Genomic DNA, 27105 nt, shown 5'->3' with positions numbered 1-27105 from the left:
TGTCGTCCAACTCACTCCAGAATTCTTCTTTTTCATCCATCTCACACCCAACTTGCGGGGCATGTGCGCTGATAACATTCAGCAATAAACCTTCAATTTCCAGCTTCATACTCATCACTCTGTCTGACACTCTCTTCACCTCCAGCACGCTCTTGACATACTCTTCCTTCAGAATTACCCCTACCCCATTACTCCTCCCATTCACACCATGGTAGAAGAGTTTGAACCCACCTCCGATACTCCTGGCCTTACTCCCCTTCCACCTGGTCTCTTGCACACACAGTATGCCTACCTTTCTTCTTTCCATCATGTCAGCCAGCTCTCTCCCTTTACCAGTCATAGTGCCAACATTCAAAGTTCCAACTCTCACCTCCACATGCCTACCCTTCCTCCTCTCTAGCTGCCTCTGGACATGCTTTCCCCCTCTCCTTCTCCTTTGCCCAACAGTAGCATAGTTTCCACCGACACCCTGCTGGTTAACAGTACCGGTGGCGGTCGTTGGTAACCCGGGCCTCGACCGATCCGGTATGTAAGTCTTATTTATGATCCGCATATTTGATTTGGCAAAGATTTTACGCCGGATGCCCTTCCTGACGCAACCCTCCCCATTTGTCCGGGCTTGGGACCGGCACTAAGGATGCACTAGCTTGTGCATCCTCAGTGGCTGGGTTAACCTATAGGCAGAAGCTAAAATGTGCAAAGCCTGTGGTTAAAACTGTCAGGAAATGGACCAGTGAGTCAAAACTGGAGCTCCAGGCCTGCCTTGACTGCACTGACTGGAGTTTTTTTGAGGCTGCATCTACAGACCTGGACAAACTTACTGACACTGTGACATCTTACATCAGCTTTTGTGAGGACATGTGTGTGCCCACCAAAACCTCCAACAAGAATAAGCCCTGGTTCACAGCAAAACTGAGGCAACTTCATCAGGCCAAAGAGGAAGCTTACAGGAGTGGAGATAGGATTTAGTATAACAAAGCCAGAAATACACTCACCAAGGAGATCAGAGTGGCAAAAAGGTGCTAGGACAAAAAGTTCAAAAACGGGTTTTCTGCTAACAACCCATCATCAGTCTGGAGTGGTTTGAAAGACATTAGCAACTACAGGAGACTATCCCCCCACACACTATCCCTCACACCGCAGGGTACAATCAACTGGCTGACAATCTAAATGGGTTTTACTGCAGGTTTGAAAAGTACATTTTCACACCCCTCACCCTCTCCAGCCACAACACACAACCACCTACACTCCCTGCCAGCAACACTCCCCTCCCCACCGAACACCCACCCGTACTCAGGATCTGTGTTGAGGACATACGCCAGCTCTTCCAGAGACAGAAAACCAGGAAGGCACCGGGCCCGGATACGTCACCCTCCTGTCTTAAAGTCTGTGCTGACCAGCTGGCCCCCATTTTCACACAGATCTTCAACAGATCACTGGAGCTGTGTGACGTCCCCTCCTGCTTCAAGAGTTCCACTATCCCAGTCCCCAAGAAACTCTGTATCACAGGATTAAAGGACTACAGGCCCATTGCCCTAATGTCTGTGGTCATTAAATCCTTTGAGAGACTGGTGTTGGCTCACCTGAAGGAAACCACAGGTCCCCTGCTTGATCCCTTGCAGTTTGCCTACCAAGCAAACAGGGCAATGGAGGATGCAGTCAACATGGGATTGCGCTACATCTTGCAGCACTTTGACTCCCCAGGGACATACGCAAGGATCCTGTTTGTGGACTTCAGCTCAGCGTTCAACACCATTGTCCCAAATATCCTCAACTCCAAACTCACCCAGTTCACTGTACCAGCCCCCATCTGCCAGTGGATTCAAACTTCCTAACAGACAGGAGGCAGCTGGTAAGGCTGGGGAAAATCACGTTCAGCAACCAGACAGTCAGCACTGGCACCCCCCAGGGATGTGTACTCTCCCTTCTACTCTTCTCCCTCTATACAAATGACTGCACCTCAGGTGACCTGTCTGTAAAACTCCTTAAGTTTGCGGACAACACAACCATCATTGGCCTTATCCGGGATGGTGACGAGTGCATATACAGAGGAGGTTGATCAGAACATGCTCAAAACAGTGGAGATGACAGTGGACTCCAGGAGGAGCCCCCCAACACTGCCCCCCATCCCACCCCCACAATACTCAACAGCATGGTGTCTGCAATGAAAACCTACAGATTTCTGGGTTCCACAATCTCCCATGAACTAAGGTGGGCATCCAACATAGACACAATCATCAGAAAGGCCCAGCAGAGGATGTACTTTCTCCACCAGCTCAAGAAGTTCAACCTACCTCAGGAACTGCTCATTCAGTTCTACACTGCAATAATCCAGTCTGTCCTCTGCACATCCATCGCTGTCATCACTGGATCAGCCACTAAAGAGGACAGGGACAGACTACAATGGACAGTTAAGTCTACAGAGAAAATCATTGGTGCCAACCTGCCCTCCGTTCAGGACTTATACACCCCCAGACTCAGGAAACGGACAGACAACATCACTGCAGACCCATCACAACCTGGTCACAACCTGTTCCAACTCCTTCCCTCTGGCAGGTGCTACAGAGCACTGTACCCCAAAACAAGCAGATATAAAAACTGTTTGTTTCTGCGGGCTATCATCCAAATGAATGCTTAACACTGTCAAATAAATCCAACCAGTTTGTATATACTGTACTGTACATTGTATGTATACTGGTATACTCTGCCATGTCCATCTACCTCAGGCATGTTATGTAAATAACCTGCTAACATTTATTTCAGCATCTCTGTTATATTCTCTGCACCATTGCACTTTATCATCTCTTATTTCACCTGTATAAATCAATCCTTTTGTATACTATATCTGAAGATTCTGATTCAGATTCTGATTGATGCTGCTCAGTTTGCATTTTGGTAGTTTCTCTTCTTGGTGTTTTTTTTCTGTGGATATGTGTAATACATCACCCCATGCTCTTGGCGTGCATGTGCATCCTCAAGCTCGTGCTGGAAGAAGATATGATACAAACAACACAAGGAGCCACTGTTTTGTAGTGCCACTAGTGGCAAAAACTACATTGGTTACATTCAACTTACATTTCACCTCTCTATTAGTAACCATGAGACCAGGAAGACACGCCTTTTAAGCTTTTATGGCGCAAAGTCATGTTTTGTCAGGTCAAGTATAGCTTATCTCAGCTACACAGAACTGTTCTGTGTTGGCCCTTGCAAGATTGAGCCAAATAAGGCCCAGTTGGTTCTTGAGGTGTTTCCATTACATAGAGAGCTCAACGGGCTGAGTTTATTGGCATGGTATTCAGGAGAGGTTTAAATCTATCGATGACTGAAATGCATCTACAAAGACTTACTGGCCTGGTGTGATTAGAGTGACTGATAGGACACGATTATCAGCTGTTTCTGCCACCACTAATCAGTAGCAAATTATAAGAAACATTCATGCTAACTTGTTATGAGAGGGATGTAGGGTTGGCAGGCTATTATGTTGCTTTTCTATTATCAAACCTGTGGTTTTATGTACAAAACGTTTTAGGACATAATGGAAGCGAGATAAATTCAGTTCCTGTGGCAACTTTATATAAATGGATCTGGCAGCAAAAAGATGACGACAGTTTGGGCTGGATAGGAGATCAGATCAGGCACAACAAAAACACACAAGACGGGTAAATTATCCTCTTGATTTAGAATTCAGTACAGGTGTGCAAGTGCATCCCTATAGCGAAATGGATTGCCATTGCCCTGTAAGAGCTGGCAACCACTTAACAATACTAGTGTGTAGCACATATGTTTGGAGTTAGTGCAACAACTTTGTGGCACTGCACCAGAGTTCTACACTGCAGTGCTGTGCCTTGTTGCCAGAGCTGCTGACAACATGGCACAAGCTGTGTTATCCTGTTCGTCCCTTCTGCTACAAAGCCCATTTGTGGTGAGGATGTGAATCATTTCATCATTGGAGATGCTGCCTATTCATTGCTCTAATAGCTTCTGAAGCCCTTTGCAGACTATGGAAGACAGACTGACCGTCAAATAGTCCTCATTGAGGAAGTCAACCTGGCAAGAGTTGAGGTGCACGCCTTTGGAAGGCTCAAAGAAGGTGGCAGTGCCTTATGAAGAGGAATAACTGTTCTGTAGAAATGGTGAAGATCATGACTCTTAGCTGTTGTGTACTGTACATTTTGTACACGTGTAATTTGGCATGAGTTATTAAGGACCGTAGTATTGATAAGCTTTGACATTAATGGTTCTGCTACTGGTATTAGAGATTTCCCATTTATTTAGGCTACATAAACGTTATCTTGCACCTTTTATCTCGCCAACTCTGTTTCTAGTCTGTAATAAGATCAAGACATGCATCTATGATGCATTTTCACTATTCCCAATCTAGAAGAGATCTCTCTCTCTCGGAGTCTGTCGTATGTGTGAGCCAAGGGGTGGGGCCAGCTCTCTACCGCTCTCTCTCTGATACACACTCGCGCGCGTGCGCAGGAGGGAGAACTAAATAGAAGTGTGGTTGTACGTCAATAGAGTTGATGCTAACCATTCTTGTTGCCACAAGTGCAGCAATTCTTTTGCATATAAGGGCGGAAACACACGCAATTTTTAGAAACATCTAGCAATAGTGCATCAAATACAGGTGGATAAATGTACAGTTATCAACTGCCTAGCTCGTAGTTCATACACACCCTTTTATACATCCTAGGTTGATGTTTTCTGCCTAGATGTAACAACACAAGGGGATTTACACTACTGAAAGGGTCATCTAGAGCCAAATGAAGAGGGGTTTGATATAACCATTTTCAGGTCCATTACCTTAGACACTCCTGCTGTACAGTCAGTAGTATATGCAGGTGTATGCAGTAGCCAGATCCATACATGGAGTTAAATTCCCACCCTGATGATCTATATCAACATGCCTATCTCCAACGGAAGGTTAGTTGGGTATCTGAGATAACCTTCCTATGACTCTGGAAGGATCAGCAGGGACTGGGATCAGCATCAGGGTCAGGGGCAGTAGGAAGGGTTGGATTTCACCATGTTCCTCTTCCTCCCCTGAATTCTTGTTGTCTATTCACCCATGTCAGAAGAAAGTAACATTCATGTATTGATATAGCGTTGCCAGGGTTAGCTAGACATAAGAGTTAGCTTCTCAGAATGCCAGCATGCTTGTGATGTTTATCGAAACTAATAATACACCATTTTTGGCCATCACAGATTTAGTTATCTTAACATTAGCTGCCTGGCGTAAGGTAACATTTGTCAAATAGCAGTTTTTTTGTCGAAGTTTTATCCAGCCAGATGATCAGAAAGGCTGACAGAGATCTGTGGGCAGGTGGCAGTGCTGTAGGCTACTTGGTTGAAGCTTTGTTAACTAAACCTATATGAGTTAACAAACGTGCAAGAACAAGATTCCCCGAGCAAAAAATCAATGAATTCTTAAGCTTGTTTGTCAGCTTACACTAATGAATCGTTTTTGGAATCGTTAGTGTGAGGAATTCCCACCCAAAGGTGGCAGACAAAGCGGCATGCTGTTGTAGTTGACTGCAATTCCCAAAATTCTGTTTCATGTGGATGATAGCTTCAAACACTGTGACTTCCAATATCATATGTATAACCAACAAATATCAATTTCAGTGTGAATAGCTAATATAACATCCACATTAGGAAAATATGGAACATCCTGTGTGGCAGGAAAGATTTTTAGGAAAAACACAGGATATGCTCAGCAATCCATTAATAGGCAAAAGGTAAATTGGTGTATCAAGTTTTTTTTTCAACTTGGGCTGGGGGGGGTAATTTCAGCACTAATAGCAATTAAAAGGTAATGTTTTATAATAAAAGCATTCCCTTATGCAACTTGAATGTTACCTGGCTGAATGGTGGAGTTCAGCAGCTGTGTTGGCAATGCAGCGTCTGAAACCACCCTCGCCCTGTCACTGCATCCATGTCACCAAATCCATGTCACTACATCCATGGCTTTTAACAGGCACAAGTTTTTTTTTTCCGTTATGTCCACTTGTGTTATTGTGATTTCTGACCTCCCTGTATTCCTACTTTGTCTTTTTAATCTTTTCCAAAGAAAAAAAAAATCTGTATCTTGTGTCCCCATCACACCCAGTTCAGCAGAAATGTTTGGCAAACCTTTGCATTTCTTAGACTGTAGTCAAGCTGTTTTTCGGTTCCAGCTGCAGTTTACGCTAAACACACAGCCTCAACTGCTTGATTAGTTCAAATACTCTTTCTAGTTGTGCAGCTTTGTCCACCGATCAAATATGTATCTATGGCCATGTAACATTTAATTTTCATTAACTCAGTTGATTTTTTCCCCTTAACTTTTATCAGTCTCTAGTGACATCATCCAGTGAACACTCCACAGCCCTGTTCTAGTCAGGCCAACACAAGATGTCAACCCAAAGTTGTTCACTGTCAACTCCCAAATACAAGCAGGCTGCTGCAATGAAAATGAACAAGAAACCACAATTTTTATGGCATAACACAGCACAGATTTGTCGTGGAAAAAAACACAGTTGTGTCCAAGCCCAGCTCAATTATATATATATATATATATATATATATATATATATATATATATATATATATATATATATATATACGTATATATAAAATCTGGAAGATAAACCAATTGACAAGCAAAATTATGGATTCAAATCTACAAAATCACCACCGTCCATCCCTGAATTGAAACTCTTTGAAGGTGGTATGCTTGAAATGATTAAAAACATCAAATTTAAACCATCAACTAAAACACTCCAGAAGAAATTGCACGATGATTCAAAAGAGATAAAAGAAGATGATATGCTCCTCATTGATGCCAACAAAACCACTAATGTTTACAAATTAAAACCTGAGCAATACGGCGACCTCCTAGAAAATAACGTCACAAAATCATACCACAGAGATCACCGAAAGAGAAGTAAATGATGAAAGACAAAAAAAATCACCTCGGCCCTAAAATTAGATAACCGCATTGATGCCTACAAGAAGAACTTAAAGATAGAAGTAGAGTTTTTTACCAGGTGCACTGCTGTTTAACAGTTTTTACTGAGAAAACAAACCTTAAACCTTTACAGCTACATGCTACATGCAAAAGTATTTCTGTTATCAACTCCTTTATTTGTCTATCTTTTTTTTTGTCTGTCAAGTTACTGGGTGATATGAATACGCTGTATAATTGTTAATCCTGTCTTTCTGTCCTTCTCTGTAAAAAACAAAACAAAAAAAACCATCATTTCACACATACATACATTATTACATTACGTTACAGTCATTTAGCTGACGCTTTTATCAAAGGCGCCTTACAATAAGTGCATTTGACTTGCTCTGTTGCACCCCTCTTTAGACGACCTGGTGGTCCCGGGCTCCCCCCGGAGCACCATATCGATACCAAACTTAGTGCGGACACCCAGTCCGCTGCAGCCCAGAGCCCCTGAGCTCAATCGATCCGCCAGCCTCAGCCTCCCGGTGACTTGGATTACAGATGCATGCCACCACTCTGGGCATGGTGGCGTGCACCTGTAACACGTACATACATGCATACCTGCGAGTGTAAAGACTTGGAATCCCTACCCCACATTATCCTAGTTCATGTGTGTGTAAATAAATACTCCAACCATGTTTGTCTGGAATGTCCTCTCCAGGTGCTGTCTGATATGACCATACTCCAGCGGAGGATCCCCCCCAGCTTCAGAGACCCGGCCAGTGCTCCACTGAGGAAACTCTCTGTTGACCTCATTAAGACTTATAAGCACATCAATGAGGTGGGAAACATTTAACATCTCTGACACACTAAGATACACACACCTGTACTTCTTTTATTCCAACATCTAAAAGAAATCTTGTGCACCAGTGACCAGTTCAAACCATTGTTAGTATATTATCCACCATCAGAAGAACATTGAGATGTTGTTTTAGAAAATATTTATTTACCCCCCCCCCCTTTAGGAAAAATGGACAGTGTGCTTAAATGGGCTGAAGGCTGTTACATATATTTTGCCTCAAAAAATATCACTTCAGTTGTTTCCAAGAGTCATTAAAGAACTAAATGTTCTATTAGAATATAAAGTATAACTTAGTGATTCTGACTCTGGTAACAACTGGAAGCCTCAGGGCGTTTTCACACCTACAGTCCGTTTGTGTTGGTCCGAGTCAGTGCATGAGTTGCTACTTTGTTACATTTTCACTTTGGTGCAGTTTGATTTCACATGGCAACATTTCAAGTGAAGCAAAATATATCACCAAAAGCTGAGTGGGAGCTGTCACTCCGTTCATTGGTCAGAAATGTCACGGGATTGGTAGGCGGGGAAAGGAGAGCTTGTTTTTCTTCCGGGATAGCTATCCAAAATGGTTCATTGGTAGAACTGGCATTTGGTCATAATCATGGTTATAGTTTGGGGCCATATACCAAGTAAAAATATGCGAGCAGAGTGGCACATTTGAATGCACTTCAAGGCGACGGCTAGAGAACATTGTGTTTCTTCGCATTACATGAAGAAGACGTGCGATGGGAGTTGGTTTAATCTAAAAAATGTGCAATGCTTCCTGCAGTTGGGTCAGATCTAGGTTGGATCATGTTCATATCACAAATGAACCGTATCAGAATTTATTTGTAACCGGACTGAGACCACCTCTTCAACAAGGTCTCAGTATGGTTGTTTTAGTCTGCACCCGAGTGTGATTGCTGTGTTCACACCTGCCCAAACGAATGACAACAAGGGGTAAACGCTCCAGGGTTCGATTAGAGCGGACTAAACTGTTCAGGTGTGAAAGCACCCTAAGAATACAGTTGTTTGTCTGTGAATGTTCTCATTCATCCAGGTCATGGTTATCCAAAGGAGTTGAATCAAGTGCAACTGGACTTGGTATATATCTGTGAAGACATTTCACCTATCATCCAAGAGGCTTCCTCAGTTCGGGCCTTTCTGACTAGACCAAGCTAGTCTGACTGGCTGGTGATGAAACTCAGAATTTATCCTCTATGGGTCCTTGTCAGAGCTATTGATATGCGTGGCTCTTTGTGATCCGATGTTTACCAACGCCCGTTGCTAACAGAGCCATAGATATGAGTGGCTCTTTTGTGTACCGATGTTTGGCCAACTTATATATGGAAGAGGTAGAACACAGGGCCCTGAACTCCTTCAGAGGAACACCTCTGAGCCACTGGTTCAGATATGTGGACGACACATGGGTCAAAATCCAAACACAAGAGGTGCAAGCGTTTACCAAACACATCAACTCAGTGGACAAGAACATTAAGTTCACAAGGGAAGAGGTAAAGAACAACAGTTTGCTGTTCTTGGACACACAGACCAATATCTACTTTTCGACTCACACCATCCGCTGGAACGCAAACTGAGCGTCATCAGAACTTTGCAACACAGAGCTGACAATGTGCCCAGCAGCACTCAGGCCCAACGAGAAGAACACAAACACCTGAGGGGAGCTTTAAAAACCTGCGGCTACCCCAGTTGGACCTTTGTAAAAACTGCAACACGTTCCAAAAAGACCAACCAGGTAAGCGATGAGGAGAAAATGAACAGAAGGAATAGCACAGTCATCCCGTATGTTTCTGGGGTCTCCAAGAAACTCAGGAGAATTTTCAACAAACACCGCATTCTGGTATACTTCAAACTCAGCAACACACTCCGACAAAGACTGGTTCATCCCAAAGACCGTGTACCAAGCAATCTGGTGTATGCCGTACAATGCAATGAGAATTACACTGACCTATACATAGGAGAAACCAAACAACCACTACACAAACGGATGGCCCAACACAGAAGGCCAAACTCCTCAGGACAAGACTCAGCAGTTTATCTACACCTAAAGGAGAAGACACACTCCTTCGAGGACAGCAACGTACACATTTTGGACAGAGAAGATAGATGGTTTGAAATAGGGGTGAAGGAAGCCATCTATGCGAAACTGGAAAAACCATCCCTCAACAGAGGAGGAGGTCTGCGACACCACCTATCTCCCACTTACAATGCCGTCCTTTCGTCTCTACCCAGGAGACTCAAGAAGCCTAGCCTCCAAGAACAACAGTCGCTCACTAACGGCTCCAACGACTCTCATGACCACTGAATAATGAAGTCGAAACTAACACCCCCAACGACCGTTGCTGCTAAACAAATGCAAATCAATAGCTCCGATGGCGACGGGCGCGGCTGGACATCGGAGCACAGGAGAGCCACGCATATCAATAGCTCCGATAACGACGGGCGCGGCCAAACATCGGTACACAAAAGAGCCACTCATATCTATGGCCCTGTTAGCGACGGGCGTTGGTAAACATCGGATCACAAAGAGCCACGCATATCAATAGCTCTGACAACGACCCATAGAGGATAAATTCTGAGTTTCATCACCAGCCAGTCAGACTAGCTTGGTCTAGTCAGAAAGGCACGAACTGAGGAAGCCTCTTGGATGAGAGGCGAAACGTCTTCATGGATATATACCAAGTCCAGTTGCACTTGATTCAACTCCTTTGGAGAATACAGTTGTTTACATGAAACAAAAGATTGGATTGTGTTGGCTTGTAGTTTTTTCTTTGGGTTGACTGTCCATGATAGCAAAAAGGGTTTTAATCTGGTTTACAACCTTTTGCTGCATGTCGTAGTCTGTCTTCTGTTTCAGGTTGCACTCTACTGGATACTCTTGTATTACAAACAGAAATTACATATGAAAGGAATCACTAGATATCACCAGATGTGTGATCTCCAAAGCAGACCAGAATGCAGATTCCTTATATTTTCTTTCTGAAAAAGTATCTTTTTTGCATGTTGTAAATGTTGCATGGTTTTGCATGCCATGTTGGTCCAGCACCATTTTATTGTCCATGTGTAAAAGAGTTTGAGAAGTACTTAAATGTAATTTCAGGTAAGTCTGTAAAACTGACATTGAACAAGAACTTCCTTGGTGCTTGGCCCAAGATGCCTTTCTTCAATACTATTCTTTCCTTACTCCCTATCCACTGCAGGTGTATTATACTAAGAAAAAACGCCGGGCCCAACAGGTCCCCCCAGAGGACAGCAGCACCAAGAAGGAGAGAAAAGTGTACAATGATGGTTATGATGACGACAACTATGACTACATTGTCAAAAATGGAGAAAAGTGGCTGGACCGCTATGAGATAGACTCACTTATTGGCAAGGGGTCATTTGGACAGGTGAGTCAAGGGAGCAAAGTGGAAACAACCTCAACTCCAAGTTAACAAACTTTGGTCAAATAAATCTGGAACTTTGTGCCAGCTCCAGGGTACTTACTCCCTGTTATGTTGCCTTTATACATTTGTTTTGGCAAAAACAAAATGAAGTAAAACTAAATTTAAAAAAAATATCCTGTATAATTAAGCAAATACTGCAAAAAACAATGTAAATATTTTAGAATAAAACACCCTTGAGGTGTGTGTGTCACTTTTCAGATTTCACTGTTACCTCCCAAAGTTTGAAATAAGATAGTAGATTAAAGTCTTAGCCCTTATTTGTTATGTCACATAGAAGTTAATGGAGAAGAAGATGGAGAATATAAACCAAAAAATATGTCATTGAGGAATAAAGTTGGCGAGTTGAAGTGCATATCAGAGTACAAGAATGCTTATGTGATCACATTGACTGAAACCTGGTTAACAGATCATGACTTGAGCCAGGATTTTGAAATCGAAGTCTTTGGTCAGCCCATCCTGCTTGACCGTGACACACAGCTGACTGGTAAAGCACAGGGAGAGGGCGTGTACTTGTATGGTAATTCACACTGTTGTAAGATGGTCATAGTAAGGGAATCTATTTGTAGCCCTCACATCGGACTTTTATCCATTTCATTGCGCCCGTTCTACTTGCCACAAGAAATTCCACAAGTATTTGTGACAGTGGATTATATTCATCCTAGAGCCAACATGGTAAATGTAACAGCCAACATTGTTAAAGTTGTGAACCATTAACAAAGCATTTCCCCTGATGGCCCGCATTTTATCTACTACTACTACTACTTTCCACTGCTCCCATTAGGGGTTGCCACAGCGGATCATCCGTTTCCATTTCTTCCTGTCCTCTGCATCTTCCTCTGTCACACGGGCCACCATAAACCTCCTCTTTGGCCTTCCTCTTTTCCTCTCCCCTGGCAGCTCCATATTCAGCATCCTTCTCCCAATATACTCAGCATCTCTCCTCTACACTTGTCCAAGCCATCTCAATCTTGTCTCTCTTGGTTTGTCTCCAAACCGTCGAACCTGAGCTGTCCCTCTAATATACTCGTTCCTTATCCTGTCCTTCATTATTCCCAACTAAGGTATTTGCATCTGCAACTCTGCCACCTCCAGCTCCACCTCCTGTCTTCTAATTAGTGCCACAATCTCCAAACCATATAACCATCTCGTAAACCTTCCCTTTAACTCTTGCTGGTACCCTTCTGTCACAAATCACTGCTGACACTCTTCTCCACCTACTCCTGACACTCTTCTCCACTCTTCTCCTGCACTCTCTTCTTCAGCTCTCTTCTGCACTGCCCCGTTACTTTGGACAGTTGACCCCATGTATTTAAACTCAAACGCCTTCATCACCTCTACTCCTTGCATCCACACCATTCCGCTGTCCTCCTGTCGTTCATGCATATGTATTCCGTCTTGCGCCTACTGACTTTCATTCCTCTTATCTCCAGTGCATACCTCCACCTCTCCAGGCTCCCCTCAACCTGCACCCTACTCTCACTACAGATCACAGTGTCATCCGTGAACATCATTGTCCATGGAGACTCCTGTCTCATCTCGTCTGTCAACCTGTCCATCACCGTTGCAAACAAGAAAGGGCTCAGAGCAAATCCTTGATGTCATCCCACCTCCACCTTGAACCCATCTGTCATTCCAACCGCACATCTCACCTCTGTCACACTGTTTCCTGCACCACTCGACATACTTCCCTGCCACTCCCTACTTCCTCATACAATACCACACCTCTCTCGGCACTCTGTCATATGCTTTCTCTAACTCCACAAAGACACAATGTAACTCCTTATGGCCTTCTTTATTCTTCTCCATCAACATTCTCAAAGCAAACATCACATCTGTAGTGCTCTTTTGTGCCATGAAACCATACTACTGCTTGCTAATCATCACCTCTCCTCTTAACCTAGCTTCTATTACTCTTTCCCATATCTTCATGCTGTGGCTGATCAACTTTATACCTCTGTAGTTGCTACAGTTCTGCACATCGCCCTTATTCTTCAAAATCGGTACCAGTATACTTCTCCACTCCTCAGGCATCCTCTCACTTTCCGAGATTGTGTTAAACAATCTAGTTAAAAACTCCGCTGCCATCTCCTAAACATCTCCATGCCTCCACAGGTATGTCTTCTGGACCAACTGCCTTTCCACTCTTCATCCTCTTCATAGCTGTCCTCACATCCTCCTTGCTAATCCACTGCACTTCCTGATTCACTATCCCCACATCATCCAACCTTCTCTCTCTCTCATTTTCTTCATTCATCAGCCCCTCAAAGTACTCCTTCCACCTTCTCAACACACTCTCATCGTTTGTTCTGATGTTAGCGCATTTCTATCTCAATCCTTCATCACCCTAACCTGATGCACATCCTCCCCACCTTGGTCCCTTTGTCTAGCCAATTGGTACAAGTCCTTTTCTTCTTCCTTAGTGTCTAACCTCTAATACAACTCACCATACGCCCTTACCTTTGCCTTCACCACCTCTCTCTTTGCTTTACGTTACATCTCGTTGTACTCCTGTCTACGTTCTTCATCTCTCTTACTATCCCACTTCTTTGCCAACCTCTTCCTCTGTATCCTTTGCTGTACTTCCTCATTCCACCACCAAGTCTCCTTGTCTTCCTTTCACTATCCAGATGACACACCAAGTACTTTCCTAGCTGTCTCCCTCACTATTTCTGCATTGGTTGCCCAGCCATCCAGCAGTGCTTTACTAACACCCGGTGCCTGTCTTAATGCCTCCATCTTAATTCTCCCTTCTTCAACTTCCACCATTTCATCCTTGGCTCTGCCTTCACTCTCTTTGTCTTCTTGGTCTCCAAAATCATCCTACAGGCCACCATCCGATGCTGCCTAGCTACGTTCTCCCCTGTCACCACCTTGATGTCTCCAAACCCTTTCAGATCACACCTCCTACATAAGATATAGTCCATCTGTGTGCACTTTCCTCCGCTCTTGTACGTCACCCTGTGTTCCTCCCTCTTCTTGAAATATGTATTCACCACAACCATTTCCATCCTTTTCACAAAATCCACCACCATCTGCCCTTCCATAGTCCTCTCTTTGACACCATACCTACGCATCACCTCCTCATCACCTCTGTTCTCTTCACCAACATGCCCATTGAAGTCTGCTCAAATCAACACTCTCTCCTCTCTTCCATCCCACACCCAACTTGCAGGACATATGCGCTGATAAAATTCCAGCTTCATACTCATCACTCTGTCTGACACTCTCTTCACCTCCAGCACACTCTTGACATACTCTTCCTTCAAAATTACCCCCACCCCATTTCTCCTTATATCCACATCATGCTAGAAGAGTTTGAACCCACCTCTAATGCTCCTGGCCTTACTCCCTTCCAGGTGGAAGGGGACTAAGGCCTACATCATATCAGCCAGCTCTCTCCCATTATCAGTCATAGTGCCGACATTCAGAGTTCCGACTCTCACCTCACACTCTTACCCTTCCTCCTCTCCCGCTGCCTCTGGACCTGCCTTCCACCTCTCCTTCTCCTTTGCCCAACAGTAGCATAATTTCCACCGACACCCTGTTGGCCAACAGTACCGGTGGTGGTCATTGGTAACCCGGGCCTTGATTGATCCAGAGTGGAAATCTGATTTATCATCCGCATATTTGATTTGGCAAAGGTTTTACGCCGGAAACCCTTCCTTACACAACCCTCCCCATTTATCCGGGCTTGGGACTGGTACCAAGAATGCACTGGCTTGTGCATCCTCAGTTGCTGGGTTGATGCTCTGCATTTTATACTCAGTGATTTTAACACTTGTAGTCTTAAGAAGCCCCTTGGTCATTTCTATGCATTTGTAAGCTGTCCAACAACATATGGTGAAGTGCTAGTCTTGTGCTATGGCACCATTAACGCAGTCTGTAAATCTTGTACATTGGTGCCATTAGGCTCTTCTGAACATAACTATGTCAGAAGAGCCCCGGTCTATCAATTAGCCCTCAAGAGAGGGAAAACTGCATGCAAAGAGGTTGCTGCGTGGATAGAGAGGGTGCTATTCATGGACTTGAATGGCTGTTTTCACAGCATCAAATGGGATGTTTTTACAGATTCTTGTACTGACTTAGATGAACTGACTTTCACTGTATCAAGCTACATTCTGTGAGCAAATGATTACTCCCAGGAAGACAGTTACATTGTACCCTAATAATAAGCCCTGGGTCAGTAATTCCCTCAGAAATACTCTCAATCAGAAAAAGCTAGCCTTCCAACAGAGTGACAGTCACCAACAAAGAGATGCTCAGAAGTTGGTGAAAAAAGGAATTGAAGCTGGCCAAAATTTGGTCTAAAGACAAGATAGAGGATGCATTTAAGAATGGCAATTCTTGTTCCACCTGGAGGGAAATCAAATCCATGGTGGGAAGTCATGACAGAGAAAAAGGGGTGTTTAACCCTGATAAGTCTGACTACGTCCTGGTAGAAGAGTTAAACCAGTTTTACATGAGATTTGATTCCCATAATTTTAGTGATGAACTGGCTGAATTTAGAGTTGCTTCAGAAGGCAGTCAGATCCAGATTGATGGAATGGACATGTGGAAAACTCTTGAACAGACAAATGTGAGGAAAAGTCATGGGGTTGACTGCATCAGCAGCCAGCTAGTTCAAAACTGTGCTATGTTCTTATGTGGCATTTTCACATTTTATTTTCCAGCTCTCATCATCACAGAATAAAGTTCCTGTGTTATGGAAAGGATTCATAGTTGTTCCAGTGGCCAATGTTCCATCACTAAAGGTGTTGAACGATTATCGCCCTGTGGTGCTAACCTAATTATATATGAACGTTTTTGAACGAATCGGGAAGAGGAGCTTACTGACCATGACAAAGAGCGTAAATTATCCACTACATCCTCTACTCATCATCTGCCACCTTAGAGGATGCCACAGCAACGTTGCTGGATTTTGTTGTTACCTGGATTTTGGTTATTAGGCACCTGGATGGAAGAAGATGCATGTACGCTTATGCTTTGTTGATTTCTTGTCAGCTTACAGCTGCATGCAGCCCCATTGAGTGAAAACCCTCTATTTTGACTCAATTTGTCTGCTGAGTTATCAAAATATAATATGTGTAAATATTAGACTACCAAGGTGGTACACAGCAAGTAGTATTTTCAGCTGTATTTTTTAAATTTCAGTAAATTGTGTAGAGTTTTACAGTGTATCGCAATATGTATCATATTGCATTGTATTGTGATACTGTCATATCGTGACCCATTTATTGTGATACGTATTGTATCGTGAGGTCCTTGCCAATAGCCAGCCCTGTCCTAGAGTCAGGGTACCCAGACTGGCTGTCTGTTACCCTGGCTCTCAGACTTCGGCAATTATCACCCCTAGCTTGTGTCCAAGTTTCACAATTCAAATTTACAATCTGGGCCTATCATTCTGTCATTCCCTATCACAACCATGATCAGGAATGGTTGGCCAGTAGAAATGAGAAACACATCGTTAACCCTACTTTAAATGTCTTTCTGCAGGTGGTGAAAGCATATGACCACCATGAGCAGGAATGGGTGGCCATTAAGATTATTAAAAACAAGAAGGCGTTCCTAAACCAGGCACAGATTGAGCTCCGACTGCTGGAGCTCATGAACAAGCATGACACTGAGATGAAATATTATATAGGTAAGATGTATCTAATCACATTCATGCATACACACACACACATGCACACACACACGTACACACACACACACTTTTTTTTTCTTTGATGGTGGCTTTTATTTATTCAATGCATTTGTGGAGCCACTCTGTTCTAAAACAGACTTACAAAAGCATAATTTGAATATGAGATTCATCTTGGATTAATACAGATTTATACACACAGGCGCACATGCGCATACACACACACACGCACACACACACACACACACACACACACACACACACACACACACACACACACTGCATATAAATCTGTCAAGCGCTGACATGTATGAATAAATGTAACAACGGAATAACTAAACGGCAATGTAGGGACACCTTAACACATAAAAAAAAAATTTAACTTCAGAAACAATGACTAGGGAGCATCTGGGTAGCATAGTTGACCTACAAATAGTTGACCGTTGCCTACAAACATGGGGATTGCCGGTTCGAATCCCCATGTTACCTCCGGCTTGGTCGGGCGTCCCCACAGACACAATTGGCTGTTTCTGCGGGTGGGAGGCTGGATGTGGGCATGTGTCCTGGTCGCTGCACTAGCACCTCCTCTGGCCAGTCAGGGCGCCTGTTCAGGGGGGAGGGGGAAGTGGGGGGAATAGCGTGATACTCCCACGTGCTACATCCCCCTGGCGAAACTCCTCACTGTCAGGTGAAAAGAAGCAGCTGGTGACTCCACATGTATCGGAGGAGGCATGTGGTAGTCTGCAGCCCTCCCCAAAAAATTGGAAAAAAAATATATATATGATAAATGACTGTACTGTGAGATTCCCACTCTTGAAAATGGGTTTTTGCACCTGTTCAGACCTGGTATTGTGTATCCAAATATATGCAGGCTGTGTGTGGATGCAGGTGAGACTGGTTGCTGTTCACACCTGGCCTTACAATGCGTCTCACATGCTTCTCCTAAGGCCACTTTGATCAGATCTTGGGTCCCTGCTAAGTAAGCATATAACATGCATACAGCTTCTGTTTAAGTAATATAGTAATACCACGGTCCATTCTGTCTTCGCTTTTACAACATACTCACAAGTTTGATGCACTGTTGATATATGGACTTTTTGAAATGTTCAGATATTGTGGACAAGGTCACAAGATTACTCCCGTTCTGTCAGAAACCCATTAAAAAATGGTCCCGTCATGTCTTAGCCCAACTGAACCTACAGAAATAACTTCATCCCACCCACTATTATTATTATTACAATAATTTCTTATATTATTATTATTACAGGACTAAACTGGACTTCTTATGCAACGCCGGGATTTTGAGTTGAGATTTTGGCCCTACTTTGTTTGTCCCCTTAATTTCCATGCACATTAACACTCTGGACAGATTTTTTTTTCCCTTAGTGTAAACCACACGGGACACAAAGAGCAAACAAGGAGGGAATTGTACACATCATAGGATGGCAAAAACTTTGTTAGCAGTCAAGAAAACATTGTGTATTGAAATTACAACATAAGTTCAGTTTTATTATTCCTGCCCTGCAAACTCCCATTCATGTCACATGCCATCATAGAAATGATGTTGAAACGGACTGTTGTCCCACACTTCCCAACCACATGTGTGTATTTACACTGACGACAAGGTCGTCCTTCACTGTGGACACGTGCATTCACACAACATTACATATGTGGACACTATGCATCCCAGGCCACGTGCACCTAAAGTGATGGACCTCCAGATGTGTTCAGGACACACCGTGCGTGTTCACACCTGTATTTACAGCTGTCCACTTGTGATCACATCATTCATGATGCGTTTTAATGCTGGGTCTGAATGGGATCACACAGTAGCAGTTGAACCCATGCTTTTAAACACATGCAGTTAAACACTTGCAGTTACACACATGCAGTTACACACATGGTTTGTGGATCGTTGGCCTTGTGCTAGCAGCTACCAAATCATGTCTTTTAAGCATTTTATAAAAGCAATCAGTGTTCATATTTGTACATACATGTTCAGAATATGTTTAGCTATAGTCATATGTTATATATGTTATATATTCTTATCACTAAATGAATTGTCTTTTTGTCTCTTCTTTCCCTTACCCCTCTTACCCCTCTGTTCTTCCCCTTGCCCTTTACCTGTTTCCTACCATTTCTTACCCTTTATTGCCTCTATCACTTCCCCTTTTCCGTGTATGTATTTGTTGTGTATATCCCATGTGTATACCCCTCTTTCTCTCTGCTGTTTCTAGTCCACCTGAAGCGTCACTTTATGTTCAGAAACCACCTTTGCTTGGTGTTTGAGTTATTAAGTTATAACTTGTACGACCTGCTGAGGAACACAAACTTTAGAGGGGTCTCCCTCAACCTGACAAGGAAATTCGCCCAGCAGCTCTGTACGGGTAGGTGCCTTATACACAAACACACACATACAGACCTACACACACGGATACAGACCTACACACGGATACAGACCTACACACACACGAATACAGACCTACACACACAGATACAAGACCTACACACACAGATACAGTCCTACACACATGGATACAGACCTACGCACACAGATACAGACCTACATATATGAATACAGACCTACAGATACAGACCTACACACATGGATACAGATTTACGCACACAGATACAGACCTACACATATGAATACAGACCTACACACACAGATACTGACCTACACACACAGATACAGACTTACACACAGATACAGACCTACACACACGGATACAGACCTACAAACATGGATACAGACCTGCACACGGGCTGGTTCCACATGTTAATCTCATAATCTCATGTTAATCTCTAAATGTCCTTTGCTATACAATGAAAATGAAGTCATGCTATGATGTCAGTTTCTTCTCGGTAGTCATTTTTCATGAGGATTCACTTTCATACTATTAAAGGGGAAGTTACCTGCTATAGCATTTCACTTCGGCAAAGTTGATGGACTCTAAAGAGACCATTTTAAAAAGAATTTCTAAGTCAATACAGCAGACCCAGTGAAATGCTGCCTTTATTCCCAAATAAGCTTTGCGCTCCATAAACCGGGAATACTTCATTACCCAGAATGCTATGTCATAGCATCTACTTATTCCCCAGCAAATGTGGCAAGGGGCGCTGGTTCACTTCTGAGACTCGTGGCAGGCATCACGTGAGCTTTGAAAACCCTGTAGTGACCTTGATACATATTTCACTGATAAGCACAAAAGTGCTTCACAAGAATGGTAATCAAATCTAGGCCTGCATTTTCATTGTTATTATTACTTCTTTCGTGTTTCCTGTTTTACCTCCTGTAGAGCCGGGTCCAAACTATGGACCTGAGGCACTATAGGGCAGATGTCACTTGATTGACAGTACTCATCATAATATGTGGGCTGTTCCGAGAAGGGCAATCTTCTGGACTGCATGGATGTTGTTGTTGCCTGGGATATGGTTGGTGAACTTTTCCATTCCCTCCTTCATGAGTCCTAGAGCTCTGATGACCACTGGTGTTGTTTCGGTCTTCATATCCCACATCTTGTCGATTTCAATCTCCAGGTTTTGTACTTGGTCAGCTTCTCTGTGACTTTCACTGAGGTGTTTTTTTCGGATAGTATTGCCATGTCGATGAGCATGCACCTCTTTTGCTTCCTGTCCCTGATAACGATGTTGGGCTTGTTGGCTTTTATCTCTCTGTCAGTGTGGATGGGCATGTCCCACAGGATGGTGACATCATTGTTCTCCGTGACCGTTTTTGGCGTACATTCGTACCACTTTTCAGTCGTCTTGATCTTGTAACTCTTGCAGGTCTTCCAGTGCAGGTATGTTGCTGCCTTGTTGTGCCTGTATATATGTACTCAGTCTTTGCCGGTTCCGGACAGCCTGAGACAATGCGGTCGATGATTTCTTCGTATATTCCACAGATTCTACATTTTGGGTCTGTTCCAACTTTGATGATGCGATGATGTGAGGATCTGGTTGCCAGGCTCTGGTCTTGTGCAACGATTATCAGTCCCTCGTTCTCTGCTCTCAGCCCGGTGCTCCTCAGCCACTGGTGTGTCTTTTGTTGGTACACGTCTGCGTCTTTCATTCTTTTTGGGGTACTTCCTGTGCATTGCTTTGTCCTCCCAGGTTTTTTTCCATTGCCGCTGGCCATGGTGGTTTGCCTTCTGCTTGACTTGTTTGGCGTAGATGGTAATTGCCTCATTTTCTGTTGGTGGGGTTTCTGGGATATCAAGCTCTTTCTTGAATTGGGCAGCTTCTTTATTGATGGAGTAGATCTGAAGTTTTGATAATAATAATAATAATAAATTAAACTTATATAGCGCTTTTCTAACACTCAAAGTTGCTTTACAATAAATGGGGTGAAACAAGACAACAGATTAACATAACACAGACATACAGGGGTAGATGGGAAGGGGGGCTACGAGAGGGAGAAGTGGCAGCCACACACGACGCCAGCAGTACTCTCCGAAACTTTTGCTATTCGGAGGAGTGGGTCATCTGTTTTTGTCAGGTATGCATCCAGCTCGATAGTGGTACTCTTGAAGGTCAGTTTGAGTTGGACTAGGCCTCGTCCTCCTGAAGCTCTTGGTAGGTACAGCCTGTCAACATCTGCTTTTGGGTGGTGCATCTTCTCCATGGTTAGCATCTTTCTTGTCTTGGTGTCTAGTCTCTTGATGTCGTTAAGTTTCCAGTTGATGCTGTTGAAGCTGTAACGTCACTACAGGTATTGCTAGGGTGTTGATAGCTTCAATTCTGTTCGTCGCATTGAGTTCGCTCTTCGGTACCATACGCACTCTCTTGTGGTACTCTTTCCGAATCTTCTCCTTCATGGTTGAGTGTTGTATGCCGTCTCCCTATTATTATTATTATTATTATTGTTATTGTTATTATTGTATTATCATTATCTGTGATGGACTGGCGGCCTATCCAGTGTGTCTCCCCACCTGCTGCCCAATGGCTGCTGGAATAGGCTGCAGCATCCCATGACCCTGAGAGCAGGATAAGCGGTTTAAATAATGGATGGATGGATATTATCATTATCATTATTATTATTATGATTATTACTATGTTATTATTATTATTATTATTGGGTGTTTTTTTTTCCAATTGTGGCCATGCCTTGATCTGAATGTCATTCTTTAGTAACTAATGAAATTATCCAACTGTCAGTCACTAAGGGAATTTTCTCAGAATTTGGTCCATTCACTTGAGAGACACAATGCCTTGGAAAACTTTTATAGCATGCTGTCTAATCCTCCACCTGTTCAGTAGACTTGTCCAGGTGTCTAACATTGACTAACGTCCCCTTTTAAGGACATGAATTTTATTAATTGATATGTTCTTCTCTCATCAATGATAATGTGCCCTCTTTAGCCAACAAATGATGTGTTAAAATGCTTGATTTCTACAAACCCCAATTCCAATGAAGTTGGGACATTGTGTAAAACGTGAATAAAAACAATACAATGATTTGCAAATCCTTTTCGACCTATATTCAATTGAATGCACTACAAAGACAAGATATTTAATGTTCAAACTGATAAACTTTATTGTTTTTTTGCAAATATTCACTCATTTTGAATTTGATGCCTGCAACACGTTCCAAAAAAGCTGGGACAGGGGCATGTTCACCACTGTGTTACATCACCTTTCCTTTTAACAACACTCAATAAGCGTTTGGGAACTGAGGACACTAATTGTTGAAGCTTTGTAGGTGGAATTCTTTCCCATTCTTGCTTGATGGACGACTTCAGTTGCTCAACAGTCCGGGGTCTCCGTTGTCGTATTTTGTGCTTCATAATGGGCCACACATTTTCAATGGGAGACAGGTCTGGACTGCAGGCAGGCCAGTCTTCTACCGGCACTCTTTTACTACGAAGCCACGCTGTTGTAACACGTGGCTTGGCATTGTCTTGCTGAAATAAGCAGGGACATCCCTGGAAAAGAAGTCACTTGGATGGCAGCATATGTTGCTCCAAAACCTGTATGTACCTTTCAGCATTAATGGTGCCTTCACAGATGTGTAAGTTACCCATGATGCCATGGGCACTAACACACCCCCATACCATCACAGATGCTGGCTTTTGAACTTTGCGCTGATAACAATCTGGATGGTCCTTTTCCCCTTTAGCCCGGAGGACACAACATCCATGATTTCCAAATACAATTTGAAATGTGGACTCGTCAGACCACAGCACACTTTTCCACTTTGCGTCAGTCCATCTCAGATGAGCTCGGGCCCAGAGAAGCCGGCGGGGTTCCTGGGTATTGTTGATATATGGCTTTCGCTTTGCATGGTAGAGTTTTAACTTGAACTTGTAGATGTAGCGACGAACTGTGTTAACTGACAATGGTTTTCCGAAGTGTTCCTGAGCCCACGTGCTAGTATCCTTTACAGAATGATGTTGGTTTTTAATGCAGCCTGAGGGATCGAAGGTCACGGGCATTCAGTGTTGGTTTTTGGCCTTGCCGCTTACGTGCAGAGATTTCTCTTGATTCTCTGAATCTTTTGATGACATTATGGACTGTAGATGATGAAATCCCTAAATTCCTTGCAATTGTACGTTGAGCAACGTTGTTATCAAACTGTTGGACTATTTGCTCACGCAGTTGTTCACAAAGTGGTGAACCTCACCCCATCCTTGCTTGTGAATGACTGAGCTTTTCGGGGATGCTCCTTTTATACCCAGTCATGACACTCACCTGTTTCCAATTAACCTGGTCACATGTGGAATGTTCCAAACAGGTGTTTTTTGAGCATTCCACAACTTTCCCAGTCTTTTGTTTCCCCTGTCCCAGCTTCTTTGGAACGTGTTGCAGCATCAAGTTCAAAATGAGTGAATATTTGCAAAAAACAATAAAGTTTATCAGTTTGAACATTAAATATCTTGTCTTTGTAGTGTATTCAATTGAATATAGGTCGAAAAGGATTTGCAAATCATTGTATTCTGTTTTTATTCACGTTTTACACAACGTCCCAACTTAATTGGAATTGGGGTTTGTATTAAACCCAACTGGAGTAGATTTAATGTGTTCAAGAAAGCTGTTATGAATGTATATGAGAGTTGCTCAAAAATATTTCAACTATGTTTATCTGACACGTGTGCTTAGCAGAAGAGAAGGCCATCTCTTCTGTTAAGCACGTGTCAGATAAACATGGTAGGATAATTTACCTTGATTTATAAGTTTCCATGCCTCTTTTCCATATTCATCACCATAGCGCACAGTCATAATAATAACCAAAATAACACAGTGTGTGTGTGTGTGTGTGTGTGTGTGTGTGTGTGTGTGTGTGCGTGCGTGTTTGTGTGGCGGGGGGGTTATAGCATTATTATTCTTGGCCACTCCAGAGCTGTCAATCATCCATTGTGACCTGAAACCAGAGAACATCCTGTTGTGTAACCCCAAACGATCTGCCATCAAGATAGTTGACTTTGGATCCTCTTGCCAGCTTGGACAGAGGGTGAGCAATAAGCAACACAACACAAAATACACCGAGATACATGCTGGAAATTAAATACAGAATCAACAGAGATACTCTTGCTACCTCAGAATAAAAATTAGAAATTGTATTGCCATGTCATGGCAATGTAGCTTGGCGTTGTTGGTACACAGAATAAAATAAGATAGAATAAAAAAATGTAAAATAAGTATGGGGAACAATATACATACAAAAACACACTCATATATGATATATATATATATATATATATATATGAGCTGCTGCATTTTACTAGTCATCAACTCCTCCCAAAAAGAATAGTAGTAATGGTGATAGAAAACAGAATAATCAACTAGTCGACGCTGCATAGTTGCAGACTAGTGGTTCATCTGTGCGTTTAGCCCTGTGCAGTAATACAGCAGTGGCAATGCTTCTACAACAGATATGCAGCGGGGGGTGCTGTGGGTAGGCGGACGTAACACATTTAGCTGAGCGGAAGCAGCTGACGGGTTCACTACTTAGAGTGAAGCACATGGCGATGGGCCTGAGTTAAGCAGTAGGTTGTTCATGCTCATGGTACAGCAACTGGACATTTACCACTGAAATAATATGAAGAATGAGGGTTTTTGTATTATACATTTTAAAAATGAAAGATTAAACATTAAACGTTATTTCACTATGTTGTTTTTTTTTTTTCATTAAATGTGTTGTTATGTTTTGAAAATATAAAAATCGTAACATTTTCCACATAGGCTACTTTGTTCTTTTATTTATGTATGTATATTTTTTAACTGCATGGACCCTTCAGAAGGTTGTCAGATGACTGCAGCCTGGTGTATGACAGTCAGTTTACTTTGCCCTGTCATTAGCTCTTGAATTGGAAATAGTGATAGGAAGAATTTTCTAGATAAAAAAAAAAAAGATACCCTTATCTAGGCATGACATTTTTTTTTTCATTAATCCACCGGCCATCCATTCAAACCTCACTAAGTCAGTAAGATAACGTACTGTGGGATGATGTTTCTGCTCCCGTCCGGATTACCCCTGCTCACACATCTTCTATCCACACACTTTTGTCCATACTTGACATGACAGTGCCTTCTGTCTCGTTCTCTACTTGTGGAAAATGTCTTTTATATTGCTAACTACAGCATCAGTTATTCTACCATTATTTATTGACATTTCAGCTTTTTCACATGACTGTAGGTTGTTACACAGTGGCCTACTGACATCCTCTGCACAGACTGTTTCTAGGTCTGTCCATTTTCCAGACATTTTTAAATATGCTCTCACTTTTACTGGTTTACAAATAAATTTCCTGCTTCAGACAAATGCCTGCCAAGAACAAATCACCGACACATTCCTTATGACTTATTGTAAACGTTGAGTCAAGCTGCGCATCACTATGAGTTGAGTGAAAGAGTAATGAAACAGTAAGTCACATGGGCTGTGCAGGGTGAACCTGACAACAAGGTTAAACTGCTGGCCACACTCCAACCATGACATTGTAGTAAGGATTTTCCTCAGGTGTCAAACGAAAAAACCTTATTGTTGCATCAAGACTGGGGTGTGGCCAGCAGTGCAGCCTGGTAGTATGGGTCTGGCTGCAGAGGCCAGTGCAGACTGGTAATACAGGTCTGGCTGCAGAGTCCAGTGCAGCCTGGCAGTATGGGTCTGGCTGCAGAGTCCAGTGCAGCCTGGTAGTACGGGTCTAGCTGCAGAGCCCAGTGCAGCCTGGTAGTACGGGTCTGGCTGCAGAGTCCAGTGCAGCCTGGTAGTACGGGTCTGATTGCAGAGTCCAGTGCAGCACTGCTGTCCTGCCCCACGAGACTGGCTCCTCTGCAAACAGCATGAAACACAGCACTGGACTGATGGGAGGGATCTGGTTAAGAGGGCTCTGGACTTATCTGACTTCAACTTATCCAAGGTCAAATTGGTATAAAAATATAAAAGTTTTGTTGTAACTTTAAAAAACCTTGGATTTGTTGCGGTTGTTTTCAGTGGTCAATTTTGGTTTTGTAAAAAAACTACAATGGGGATGGTGGGGATAATATCCGTGGCGGGAGGTTATGGACATCTTAAATGAATTACATGTTACCTGCTTTGCCATTTGTTATTTAACTTCTTGACTTTATTTTGCTGTTTAAGGGTGTTGACAGGTACAATGGAGATGAGCCTGCTCTTCCTGTTTTGACCCTCAACTTCAACTGAAACCAACTGTCCTTCTCTATTCTCGTCTCCTTAACTCTCATCCCTCTTCCTATCCCCCCATCTCTTTCTCCCCATTTGTCTCATTTACCTTCTTTCCCCTACCTCTCCTCTACTGCATACCTCCTTCATCACTCTCTGATTTCTTCACATTATCTTCAATTTTTTCCCCAATTTCCTCTCTCTCTCCAGATCTACCAGTACATCCAGAGCAGATTCTATCGTTCTCCAGAGGTCTTATTGGGTATGCCATATGATCTGGCCATTGACATGTGGTCTCTTGGCTGCATTTTGGTGGAGATGCACACTGGAGAGCCCCTCTTTAGTGGATCCAATGAGGTACAAACACAGAAAGATGCAGTCACAGTGGGTCTCAAAACATAATAAACAATATTCTTGCTTGGGTTGACAAATTTATTTGAGAGTAAAACTTGTTCCAGGATGTGGTCATGTTAATTCAGTTACAATGCATTTATAATGAAGAAGTTGGTCCCAAAGTTCTTTCCACAGAATGCATGACACAGAACATTGAAAATTAAAAGTAAAATTAATAACAAGTAATAAAGATAGAACAGACTCATCAGAAAGTGA

The 27105-nt window shown here is 43.0% G+C and overlaps 1 protein-coding gene across 1 annotated transcript in view; it reads left to right on the top strand.

Moving 5' to 3' along the window:
* dyrk1b (dual-specificity tyrosine-(Y)-phosphorylation regulated kinase 1B) overlaps positions 1-27105 on the top strand; it is a 156856-nt gene that overhangs the window by 85773 nt on the left and 43978 nt on the right. Inside the window, exons 3-8 of the mRNA XM_056285878.1 lie at positions 7653-7772; positions 10991-11179; positions 16730-16877; positions 19115-19264; positions 24191-24327; positions 26707-26853. Coding sequence (XP_056141853.1) covers positions 7653-7772; positions 10991-11179; positions 16730-16877; positions 19115-19264; positions 24191-24327; positions 26707-26853 — 891 coding nt within the window. The remainder of the gene's footprint in view (positions 1-7652; positions 7773-10990; positions 11180-16729; positions 16878-19114; positions 19265-24190; positions 24328-26706; positions 26854-27105) is intronic.

The sequence above is a fragment of the Lampris incognitus genome, chromosome 9, assembly GCF_029633865.1.
Source record: "Lampris incognitus isolate fLamInc1 chromosome 9, fLamInc1.hap2, whole genome shotgun sequence".
NCBI classification, from domain to species: domain Eukaryota; kingdom Metazoa; phylum Chordata; class Actinopteri; order Lampriformes; family Lampridae; genus Lampris; species Lampris incognitus.
The sequence above is the reverse complement of the archived record's forward strand: the minus strand, read 5'-3'. Positions and strand labels throughout refer to the sequence as shown.